The sequence below is a fragment of the Lycium barbarum genome, chromosome 12 (genome assembly GCF_019175385.1).
Source record: "Lycium barbarum isolate Lr01 chromosome 12, ASM1917538v2, whole genome shotgun sequence".
Classification (NCBI taxonomy): Eukaryota; Viridiplantae; Streptophyta; class Magnoliopsida; order Solanales; family Solanaceae; genus Lycium; species Lycium barbarum.
The window spans coordinates 45,461,023-45,472,439 of NC_083348.1; the positions used below are offsets into that span (position 1 = coordinate 45,461,023).

General features: G+C 38.3%; 1 protein-coding gene across 3 annotated transcripts; it reads left to right on the forward strand.

Annotated features, from left to right (window-relative positions):
* Nucleotides 1-233: 233 nt before the first annotated feature.
* On the forward strand, nt 234-11,158 carry LOC132621445 (high mobility group B protein 14). 3 transcript variants are annotated; one of them, XM_060335717.1, is made up of 6 exons: nt 269-457; nt 538-651; nt 3,701-3,758; nt 3,879-3,923; nt 10,686-10,766; nt 10,863-11,158. In XM_060335717.1, the coding sequence occupies exons 2-6, from the start codon at nt 542-544 to the stop codon at nt 10,911-10,913; spliced, it is 345 nt and encodes a 114-aa protein (XP_060191700.1). In that variant the 5' UTR covers nt 269-457; nt 538-541; the 3' UTR covers nt 10,914-11,158. The 3 variants fall into 3 exon arrangements, with proteins under 3 accessions (XP_060191701.1, XP_060191702.1, XP_060191700.1); XM_060335718.1 differs by lacking the exons at nt 10,686-10,766; nt 10,863-11,158 and adding an exon at nt 9,990-10,627 and having other exon boundaries at nt 234-457; XM_060335719.1 differs by lacking the exon at nt 10,863-11,158 and having other exon boundaries at nt 237-457; nt 10,634-10,751.
* Nucleotides 11,159-11,417: the final 259 nt, after the last annotated feature.

Here is an 11,417-nt window from a genome sequence, read left to right on the forward strand (position 1 = left end):
TGTATAATTTTGACGTTCCTTGATACCCTCTTCTTTAGTTTAGGGGTTGTTGTTTACCCCACTCTTGATTTAAAAAAAAAATGGTGTAGGTCATGATTTTTCATCCTTGTGAGGCTGGTGTTTTTCACGTAAAAATACTGTGCTGTTATTTATTATTCCGCAAGCTGTTCTTATGAACAAATAAAGTAACCTAATCTATCACTTAAGCGAAAATCAAGCATAACCCAGTTAAGCCCTCTTACGTTAATTGGGGGTGCAAAAGATCATTATTGGCTTGTAGAGAACGCATAGGGCAAACTGAAATTAGGCATTCTTTTTGTTTTCAATTTTATTTGACATAATATAATACTCTACTACATAATGGCTTTCCAAGTTCAAAACAAAGAGAGGGGGTTTGCCCTTAGGTTGGAAACTCTGCTTCTGCTTCAACTTCAGGTTTTAGCAAAAGCTCCAAAAGGTAAGAAGAACAAAAATCCTTCTTTTTAGGTTATATTTGGTCTTTGTTTTGTGGTGGTTACTCCCCATTATAAATTGCAGTGAAATGGTGCTGAGGGTAAAATCATCGGAGAAAGTGAAGAAGAAGAAGAAGAAGATTGCAAAAATAGATGCCATGAAGCCTAAGAAGCCCCCAACTGCTTTCTTTTATTTCTTGTATGTACCCAAATTCCTCTTTTACTCAAATTTCTTTTCTATTTACGCTTCTTTCTTTTATTTCATGTATTAGTATAGCCGCCTGCTTACTGCTAGCAGGTAAATTTGTTACTTTATTGATATATTGCCATAGGCTGTCTCCCAAACCCTGTTCTTTTTTCCTTTTGAAGTTCATCTAATTGTACTCAACTTTGGGGGCAGCGGTCTGTATAGGCATCTTTTTTAATATATTCTGAGATTTATAAAAGTTCTCCGAAGAACCATGTAGAATTTCAGCTATCATACATATAGACGTGACCACGCAATATAGCTTCAAAGATATGATGACCCTGCAAAGATAATTTCCCACATTGAAAACACCTTCAAATTGACGAAGTCTCATAATGGGGTGGGCCTCCTGTTTAGAAGAGAGGATATGGATATTTTAAGATGTCTTGCTACGGAAGGGTGAGATTGATTGGTTCACTGATTCTGGAGAATGACCAATATTGGGGACGGAAGATGCTACAGGAAGTTTTATTAGGAGTTTCTTGGGTGAGTGGTGCTGCTGAGAATACCATTAAAAGGGTGATGAATGTAATAGATAAAGGGTTGACGGGGAAGTTGAGATAGCCATCGGTATGATATTCTTCCTTGGAATGCTTTGCTATGGAGAAATAGTTACCAATTTTAAATAAAAATATTACTTATGAAATTTTTGTTGGACAAATTGACAAGCAATCAACACTGATGTACTCTAATCTTGCTATAAGTAATAGACTGACAGGTAACCTAAGTTATTGGTCACAATTGGGCAGTTTGGATTGGATGGATTTGCAAAGGTCGAAAATAGGTTGAGCAAACAAGGGAATGACTGATAAACCAATATAGGGAACAATTTTTTGATTCAATCAGCCAGCCAAAAATTTACCCCCTTTTAATACTCGATTTGAAGACAAAATTGAGCTGCGTACACTGATTTTTCTTGCTAAATGAAAAAGACGGAAGTACCAGTCTCAGTAGTATTTCATTTAAGAATTTCCCTTTTCCTTCTCAAAAAGAAAGTATTTCATTGAGGAATGTTGCTCATGTCAGGATGTCTGCAATCTTAGTTGCTTTTTTTTTTGGAGCAACGAACTACCACAGCCTGGCCCTTTGTACCCATTACGGGTCCTTATTGCATTGTAAAATTTCCCTTCTCCAATGTTCCTTTAGGACAAGTTGCTCCTCCACAGAATTAGAAAATTCTGTACTTTCTAGCTGCAGTGTCCAAAAAATTCTTACTGGATTTAAGCACACTAGCTTGGATATCTAGCTCTTCAATAAACCTCTCTACACTAATTAATTAACTCTGCACTGCTTTCTGTCGACCCAAATGCTTCCTCCTTTCTGTGAGTTTTTGCCAAGTGGCATCTTCACTGTTAGCTTTTGTCTCCAGCATATATCTCGATCAATCATACAGTTTTGTGTTTACTATGTGGCTGAAGAGTAACAATTTCCTGCTGAGTTTCCAGGCTTTCTTAGGAATAGGTTTTAGTCCTATGGCCAACTTCTGAACGGTAATTTTGGATACACTTCATACTCTGTGCCAATGGGATGAACAGTGGCTTACAACAGCCAGCTATAACTAGAACTGATGAAACTCCCTTCTATCTGTGGACACCTTTTTTTGACCCTTTTTTTTTAACATTTTTCGGCTTCGGCTTCCGTATTGGAAGGAATTGCTCTAGGTATATGGAGAGGGCTGGGGAGAAAAGTAGCTGAAACTAAGTGATTTCCTTTGGTCAAGCTTTTACTTAGCACTACTGTTGGCATATGGCTATATGCTAAAGCGAATGTTCTGGATTCACTAACTGACCATTTATCCAACTTAGGTTTGGGTCAGTTGTTTGCTCTGAATTGAGTGCATTAGAAGACGCATCTGTTGAGTCTAAGCTTTTTTATCTTTCGGTGCTAAAGTTCTTGGGAAAAAGGAGTTGGATGCATGCAGTTAGCTGGCTAAATAACACCTTGGTTTGGCAATTTTGATGAAATAGCTTAGAATTGCTATTCTAGGAGCATTACTTCGAATTCCCCAAGCCCTTAAGGGAAGATTACACGAAGTACAGAAGAAGTAGCAAGGCTTCTTTGAATACATACATGTCAATTCATAATTCTTAACTCATTGAATTGCATAGTGCTTAAACCTCAAGAAATTGCTGATGTTCCTCCTCCTTCAAGTAATATGATTAAGCAAGAAGTAACTGCTTTTGGTCCTCAGACAAGTAAGAGTTTTTAAGAAATGGAAGATACGAAAGCCAATTAAGATATACGAAACTTCAAATTAATCCAAGTAAATCTGAATCTTTTAGATTATTCCAAGTAAATGTGAATCTAGAAATGCAAATAGCGAAATTTATATTCCGGTGGCTTATGAAAATAGATCTAAGACATGAGTTTAAAAGCTAAAGACAATAAAGGTGCTTCAAATTACCAGTGAAAAAAAGGTGCTTCAGAGTGTTGCCTGTAAATTCAAGTTCAGGGAAAAATATCTAGGTTTTAAGCATTAAGCGATTGTTGTGTTATTCGATATGCTCCTACCAAAGTAATTTCAGGCCTTACAACGACCATGCACCCTTCTAAAAGATTTATTGAAATGTGTGACTGTCTCATCTAAAAGCTTAAGCTCTTAGAGAGGGCATGCCTTTTATTTACTTAATTATGTCTTCAACACGCCCCTTCACTGCGAGCCTGATTCTTTTTTTCCCCCATAACAAGGCATGTGGAAATTCTTTTTGATAATGGGGGACAGTGAAACACGAACCAAGGACCTCTATTTGCTCTGATAACATGTAAAGTATGTGACTGTGATCATCTCATCTAAAAGTTTAAGTTGTTAGAGGGAGCACCTCTTTTATTTACTGAATTAAGTCATCAATGAGATTGTCACAAGATTCTTTTGTTTTGTATCTAGTGTTTCTGGATGTCCCCGAGTAGACTCTTGTTGCATATAAATAGATTCGTTGAAGCTCAAAAAAAGGCCCATATCTTTAATGCATTCTGCTAACTAACTATTGCCTTCTATTTTCAGGGAGGACTTCCGTAAGGAATTCCAGGAGCAAAATCCAGATGTTAGATCAATGCGAGATGTGTGTCTCTTGAACCTAGATTCAGTCTAGTATATTTCCTTGGTTTTAACTATTTTGGATTTTTTATGGCATTTTTCTGTTATTTTTTCAGTGATGTTTTGCAATTCTATCATGCTGCAGATTGGGAAAGCTTGTGGAGAGAAATGGAAAACAATGACATATGAGGTTTGTGCTTTTGAGCTAGCCTTTTCAGGCTTTGTCTCTTCTAGTTTGCTCTCATTTGTCTATCAACAACAACATACCCAGTGTAATCCCACAAGTGGGTATGGGGAGGGTAGGATGTACGCAGACTTTACCTCTACCTTTGCGGGGTAGAGAGGCTGTTTCCGAATAAACCCTCGGCTCATTTGTCTATCAATGCATTAATTTTCAAGGTGAATCTTTCTGATACAGTATGCATTAAGCAAGCATTCTGAGGATGGTCTGTAAATGGTTGTCTATCTTTTATTACATGCATGAACATGCCTTCTTTTGTGTTCACGTATGTATGTCAAAGGGTTGTTATATGGGTACGGGTACTTCATATGAATTCTTCAAAATGAACTAAATATTAGTAAGAAACCGCACATTACCATACTGCATACTTGGACACAATTCATGTCGGGGAGGTACCCTTAAACGAGTCCATGTAACATTGGCTGTTACTAGTTTAGGCCCATTCGTTAAAGTTGGCCTCCATTTGCTGTTTTGTTGTCCAATATTCTGTGCATGCAGAGAAGTTAATTCAATCTTTGTCTCTTAGCTTTTCTGATCAAACAATTGACTTGTCATTTTAGTTATATACATAAGAAATGAATAAAGCATTTGCTGGTTGTACACTTGTTTCCTCCAATATGAACTTGACCTGGCATTGAGGAAATAATTTCTTGTCACTTCTATAATTGAGGTTCTTTGTTCTAAGTCTAGAATAGTTATTAGTTAGTGTTTATAAAAGGAAGGGCATTTCTTTGTTTACCTGAATTTGGAGCGTAGTTGCTCAGTATATGGGTCGCTCTCATCTTGTGAGTAATATGTTGGGGTGGGAGAAGATCAGAGCAATTAAATTGTTTCAGCATCACGTCCGAAGCAGCCTTAGATTATGTTATACTGACCAGATTCGTTCATTTAGGTCAAGCTTTCTACTTTGGATGATAAGTCAAGTTCATTTCACTAATAATACCCCAAGATGGTGTCAAAAGTATTTATGAAGTGAATGACTGGCTTCTTAACATTTACCAATCAAGCTTTTACAATCTAGGGATGAAGGTACTCATTCTTTACCTAAAAAAAGAAGGGGAACAACAAGGATTTTTAATACATGTGGAATAATTTCCTACTATTCTCATTACAAATCGTCAAATGATACGAGCAAGAGGAGCACCATCAATTCTCTTATTCAGAAGTGGAAGCCCGACATTCTATGTTTGCAGGAAACTAAGATCCAAGGCTGTTCTTTGGCGATAGCTAGACAGTTATGGGGTTCAAGATGGGTTGAATGGGTGGAACTGAAAGCCAGTGGCAATAGAGGGGGTATAATTATATTATGGGATAAAAGACAATGGAGTTGTATTGATGCACACCAGGGACAACACACTATGTCAACTATGATGGAAGGTGTTCAAACTAATTTCAGATTCTGCTTTACTGGTGTCTATGGGCCACATACTAACTGGGAAAGGGATGACTTCTGGAATGAATTAGCCGATGTAAGGGGCCTTTGGAATGAAAGTTGGGTTATCGGAGGAGATTTTAATGTGTGTCGTTTTGAAAGTTAAAGATTCAACTGTATAAGAAGATCTAGAGCCATGAAATGCTTCTCTGAATTTATTCAAGACATGGACTTAGTTTATTTACCATTGCAAGGGGCATTCTATACTTGGACCGGGGGGGAAATTCACTACAAGCTTCTAGAATTGATGGATTCTTGATTTCTTCAGAGTGGAATGACGCTTTTGGCTCTGTGAAACAATTGGCTCTACCCAAGGCTATCTCGGATCATAAACCCATCTCCTTAGAGAGCGGTGACTGGTCTAATGAACCTTCTTATTTTAAATTTGAAAATATGTGGCTCCAGCAGGAAGGTTTTACTGACTTGGTAAAGCAGTGGTAGCAAGGCTACGTGGTTAATGGTTCTCCGGACTTCATCCTCTCTCAAAATTTGAAATCTTTGAAAAAGGATTTGGTTACATGGAACAGGGAGGTTTTTGGCAAAGTTTCTACCAGAACTAACAAAGCTTTAGAAGAAATTTTATTTCTTGAACAAGCAACTGAAGGGAGGTTACAAACTCAAGCCGAAAAGAACAAATTATTGCATTTGAAAATGGAGATCCAACAGTTAGCTAAGGCTGAAGAAACATCTTGGAGACAGAAATCAAGATGCCTGTGGTTGAAAGAAAGGGATAGAAATACTAAATACTTCCAAAGAGCTGCCAACTCTCATAGAAGTTACAACTGTATTGATAGGTTGAAGGTGGGGGACAACATCATTGATGACAAAGTGCAAGTAAAAGATGCTATTCTTGACTTCTATCAGCAGTTGTATGCTGAGGATGAAGCTTGGAGGCCTTCAGCAACCTTTGAAGGCTTGGGTTGTCTGAACCAAGACGACAGGGATGCTCTTGAACAACCTTTTGAAGAAGAGGAAGTGTTGAGTGCTTTAAACTCTTGTGCCCCTGACAAGAGCCCAGGACCAGATGGCTTCACAATGGCCTTCTATCAGAACTGCTGGGACACTATTAAACAGGACCTTATGGGAACTTTTCATCATTTTCACAGCAATTGCCACATGGTAAAATCCTTCAATGCTTCTTTTATTGCCCTTATCCCTAAAAAGAAAGGTGCTATAGAACTTAAAGACTTTAGGCCTTCAGTCTTATTGGTAGTGTCTACAAGTTGGTGGCAAAGGTGCTGACTGAAAGATTGAAAAAAGTGATTGGGAGATTGGTCTCAGGTTATCAAAATGCTTTTATAAGAGGCAGACAGATCACTGATGCAGCTCTTATAGCAAATGAAGTCTTGGATCAGAGACAAAAAAGTGATGCCCCTGGTCTCTTATTCAAGTTGGATATAGAGAAGGCTTTTGACAAACTCAACTGGCAGTATCTCACTTCTATTCTAAGGCAAATGGGGTTTGGTGAGAAATGGATCAAATGGATTAAATACAACTTTTCTACAGTTAAATTTTCTGTTCTGGTCAACAGAAGTCCTGTAGGGTTCTTCTCCCCTAAGAGAGGGATAAGGCAAGGTGACCCCTATCTCCCTTTCTCTTCATTTTGGCCATGGAGGGTCTCAGTAACATGCTGGAAAAGGCAAAGCAATTGCAGTGGATTGGTGGTTTTGAAGTGGGTAACACGCCTGGTCTTACCGTTCCTGTTTCTCATCTTCTCTTTGCTGATGACACCCTTATTTTTTGTGGTGCTGAGGAGTCTCAAGTGAGGTATCTCAACCTCACCCTTATGATCTTTGAAGCCTTATGAGGGCTCCACATTAACATGACTAAAAGCATTATTTACCCTGTTAATATTGTTCCAGATTTAGAGTTTCTGGCCAACATCATGTATTGTAGCACTGGCACTTTCCCCACCACATATCTAGGACTCCCATTGGGAGCTAGTCACAGATCATTGGAGATTTGGAATGTGGTCATTGAAAAGTTTGAGAAAAGATTGGCCTCTTGGCAACAACAGTACCTTTCTCTTGGTGGCAGAGTAACACTCATCAATAGTGTCTTGGATAATATTCCTACTTATTTCATGTCTCTGTTCCCAATACCATCAGAGGTTCAATATCAACTTGACAAACTAAGGAGGACTTTTTTATGGGAAGGTAATAGCGAAAATCACAAGTATCATCTAGTCGAGTGGGACAAAGTAACTCTTCCAAAACATCTAGGTGGTCTTGGTATAAAGGATTTTAGCATTACACAACAAATGTATGTTAATGAAGTGGCACTGGAGGTTTAACCAAGATGATGCTGGTCTTTGGAAGGAGATTATCCAAGCTAAATATGGTAGCACTAGCCGTTGGTGCTCCAACCCAATCTTAACTCCTTATGGAACTAGTTTATGGAAAGATATCAGGAGATTGTGGGATGAGTTCTTTCTCAACACTTCCTTCCAGGTGGGCAATGGGGCTCATCTTCTATTCTGGAAAGACAAATGGCTTGGCTCTACTACTCTGAAGGATGCTTTTCCCAGGCTGTTCCCTATAACAACTAACCCAGATTCAACAATTGCTCAGAACTGGGAGGACAACTCATGGAATTTGCACCTAAGGAGACACCTAAATGACTGGGAAATAGAGGACATGATAGCATTGATTGGGTGTCTACAGAACAGTCCAGTTCTCACTCAGAAAAATATGACAGACTTAAGCGGGGAGTAACAAGGACGGTTCTTATTCTGTCAAAGAAGGCTACCTGCTTCTGACCTCCAACAAGGACCTGATTGATCAATGGCCTTGGAAGCTGATTTGGAAAATCAATTTACCGCCTAAAGTCTCCTGTTTCTGCTGGGTCGCTCTAAAAAGGGCTTGTTTAACTCTGGACAACCTCATGAAAAGGAAATTTCATCTCGCTAATAGATGTTACATGTGCCATTGTTCCTCTGAAATCATTAACCACCTATTCTTACACTGTCTAGTTGCTACAGATGTGTGGAATATGTTCCTCACTTTGTTTGGTTTGCAATGGGTTATACCTCACACTGTCAGGGAAGTTTTTGTCTATTGGAGTTCTTGGAAAGTTGGGAAGGCCATCAGAAGAATCTGGTCTATGGTCCCTGCTTGCATTTTGTGGTGCTTATGGTTGGAACGGAACCAAAGATGTTTTCATGGTATTGTAATTGCCAGCTCAAATCTCAAGGCCAGATGCCTGACTACTCTTTTTAGCTGGATTATTACCCCTGCATATAACCCAGACTCTTTTTTGGATTTTATTAGCTCCTTAGTCTTATGATAGATCCTTGGATTTGTCAGCTCTCTAGACTTATGATAGGTTTTTTGTTATCTTTGTATGAGCTGAAATTTCCTCCTTTTTGTAACTATGCATCCCCTTGATGCCTTTGTGATTATAAAACACTTACATCATCAAAAAAAAAAAAATCGTCAAATGCACACATTGTTATGGTCTTCCAAATTGCTCTGTTCTCCTTGCAAAATCTCTGCCATCTCCATCTGGTTGTTGTCTCTTTCACCGTTCTTGTACACCCAAACCATCACAAACAAAGAGAGTTTTGAGATTCCAATTAGTTCAAGTTCTTAACCTATAGGAACTGGAAATTTTCTTCTGATCAGAGATCTCAAGTGATAATCTATGTTAAAACCAGAGGGACCATTAGTTATGTTGGATGTATAAGCTGCCGGATAAATGTAGCTTTTGAGTGGTTGTCCATGATGCCATTTTACCACAACAAATTGTTCAAATGGAACTTATTCCTCATTTATGAGTTACTACATAGGAAAGAGACCACAGTTCTACTCTTGTAATATGGCTATCAATCTGTTATTCCCAGAAGGAAAAAAATGAAGGAAACAGAAGAAGGCTGTGGGGGCGTATCAATTATTTTTCCCAATATATGTTTCCGTATATTAGGTGTCTAGTCTTAAAATATCTAAAAAAAAATTTGGGGGAAAATCAATATTTGAAACAACTTATGGGTGATGTGTCCAAGGTAAAAGTTGTTTTCCACTATGACTACCCACTTCCTATACTTAGAACGTATCACATAATCCCCTAATACCACCCTCCCTTATGATGGGTAATTATCCATATTTACTGGCACCTGAATTGCAAACAAACATGTGGACATAATCAAGAATTATATCTCTTTGTAAACTCTGTGCCCTTGCTTCTATTAAGTCCAAGAGTAATGGAGCACTAGGATCTATATTTATCCATATTTACCAGTACCTGAATTGTGAGCAAACATGGGTAAACTAAAGAAGTTTGTGTCTGGTGTAAGTTCGCGAGTCCTTGCTTCTTTTACGTCCGAAAGTAATGGTACTTTTGATGTGGTACTAGTAGACCTGCTACACAATTGAAGGGCACTGATAAAAAAGGATATCTGTTCTGTTTGCTACTTATTTTTGCTTGTTTTTCTATTGAAGGACATTTTACCTGTGTTCCTGTACTTTTTTTCTCTTCCAAAGGAAATTCTTTTTTTTAAAAAGAAAAAAATATTAACCTGAAAGTGTAGTGACTCCCCACTAGCAACTTCCAAGCTTTTCTGCTTTCATCTTTTTGTCTTTTATCAGGTCATAGAATCCTTAAATTGTTTAATCAGTAATAGAAAGGTCCTGCTGATTTGTGGTAAGTCTGGAGAGGCAGCGCAAAATTACTAAGGAGAAGCTCACTTAGGTGTCACGCCCCAGGGAAAGTAGCCTTCTAGCTTGTTGAGTTTGCACTATCAGAGAGGATGTATTTTAATCTGTGCCGCCATTTTATTTCCCTAAGTCATGGGGGCTAGTCCTTTCTTTTTGGCCAGAAGCGGTCTTCTAAGAATTCAGATTCACATTAAGCACTACCAGATCCAATACTATCGGACAAGGTTTTTGAAATTCCAAATCCAGCAAGTAAATTCAGTGTGATAGGTAGCTTAAATTTGGATCACCTGTTGAAGATTGAAATGCTGTTGGCTTTTTTAAGCAAGGTCTGAATTGATGAGACGCTGTATCGCTTCTTGGCTTCAGCAGATGGTCACTTTCCTAGAGATTAGTTTTTTTCCCATCTTATTACAAAAAGAAAAAACAGGTAATCAAGTATATCAGTACTGAACAACTGCTTCTGAATAAGTCCTCAAATTCTTGCCTGATGAAGGGACACTTACATTTTGGGACAATGTTATATGTTTTCATTCAACACCTGTATATGTTAAAGCACTTGTTTCCTCTGGAAATAGAGCTATGAAGATCCGAGAAGAAACCTTTATATTGGACTTTACTGGTTGTTAGGAAAAAGTTCAGTACTATGATGTAGCAACAGAGAAACGAAGAGAGTTTGATAGAGCAACGGTGGACTTCAACAAGAGAAAGGTAAGTTTCCTCTTCCTAGCTTCATCAATTCCTCAACTGGTGTTATTGCAGATATTGAGGCAGTGTTTCTTGCCATGTGATGGAAACTATGTGCAGGAAAGTGGAGAGTTTCAAGAGTATGAAGAAGACTCCGATTTTGATGAATAGTATCAGTCATTGTTTGTGATCTTCAGTTTTAGATGTTTGGTTGGAATAGTGTGTATTCTGGCATTGTTTCTGTACATATATAGTCTCTCGATTTCATGTCTTAGCACCTTTGATGACTGAACAAGCCTCCTTTCCCCAACCAAAGCAGATCCACGTGGTCCTCAACATGGGTTGGTTCTGTATGTACATTAGCCTTCCGAAGTGTGTTTTATGTAACAGCACTTGAAAAATAGATCTTCCACGCAGTTTTTTGCCATTTCATTCTAGTGAAGCAATCCTTCTCTTTGGGTGTATAGTAAACTTTTAGATCGCTGCACTATGCACCGATAACCATTGTTTTTATGGGCGAGGTGACCTTATAGGGTTATAGTCTAATGCCCCTATGCACGCTTTATGTCTTGGGAGGACGTTCTAAATATGCTTTGCCGCTTGCATCATTCACCTTGTACGTTCAAACGTTTTACTTTAAAGTTTTCTCAAGTACCTGATTATAATTTGTCCTAT

What these genes read in the sequence shown, in the direction of transcription:
- LOC132621445 (XM_060335717.1), top strand. Translation starts at nt 542, where the DNA reads ATGGTGCTGAGGGTAAAATCATCGGAGAAAGTGAAGAAGAAGAAGAAG. An exon ending in ACTGCTTTCTTTTATTTCTT is followed by an intron (nt 652 to 3,700) that starts GTATGTACCCAA and finishes TTCTATTTTCAG; the next exon opens with GGAGGACTTCCGTAAGGAAT. An exon ending in TGGACTTCAACAAGAGAAAG is followed by an intron (nt 10,767 to 10,862) that starts GTAAGTTTCCTC and finishes AACTATGTGCAG; the next exon opens with GAAAGTGGAGAGTTTCAAGA.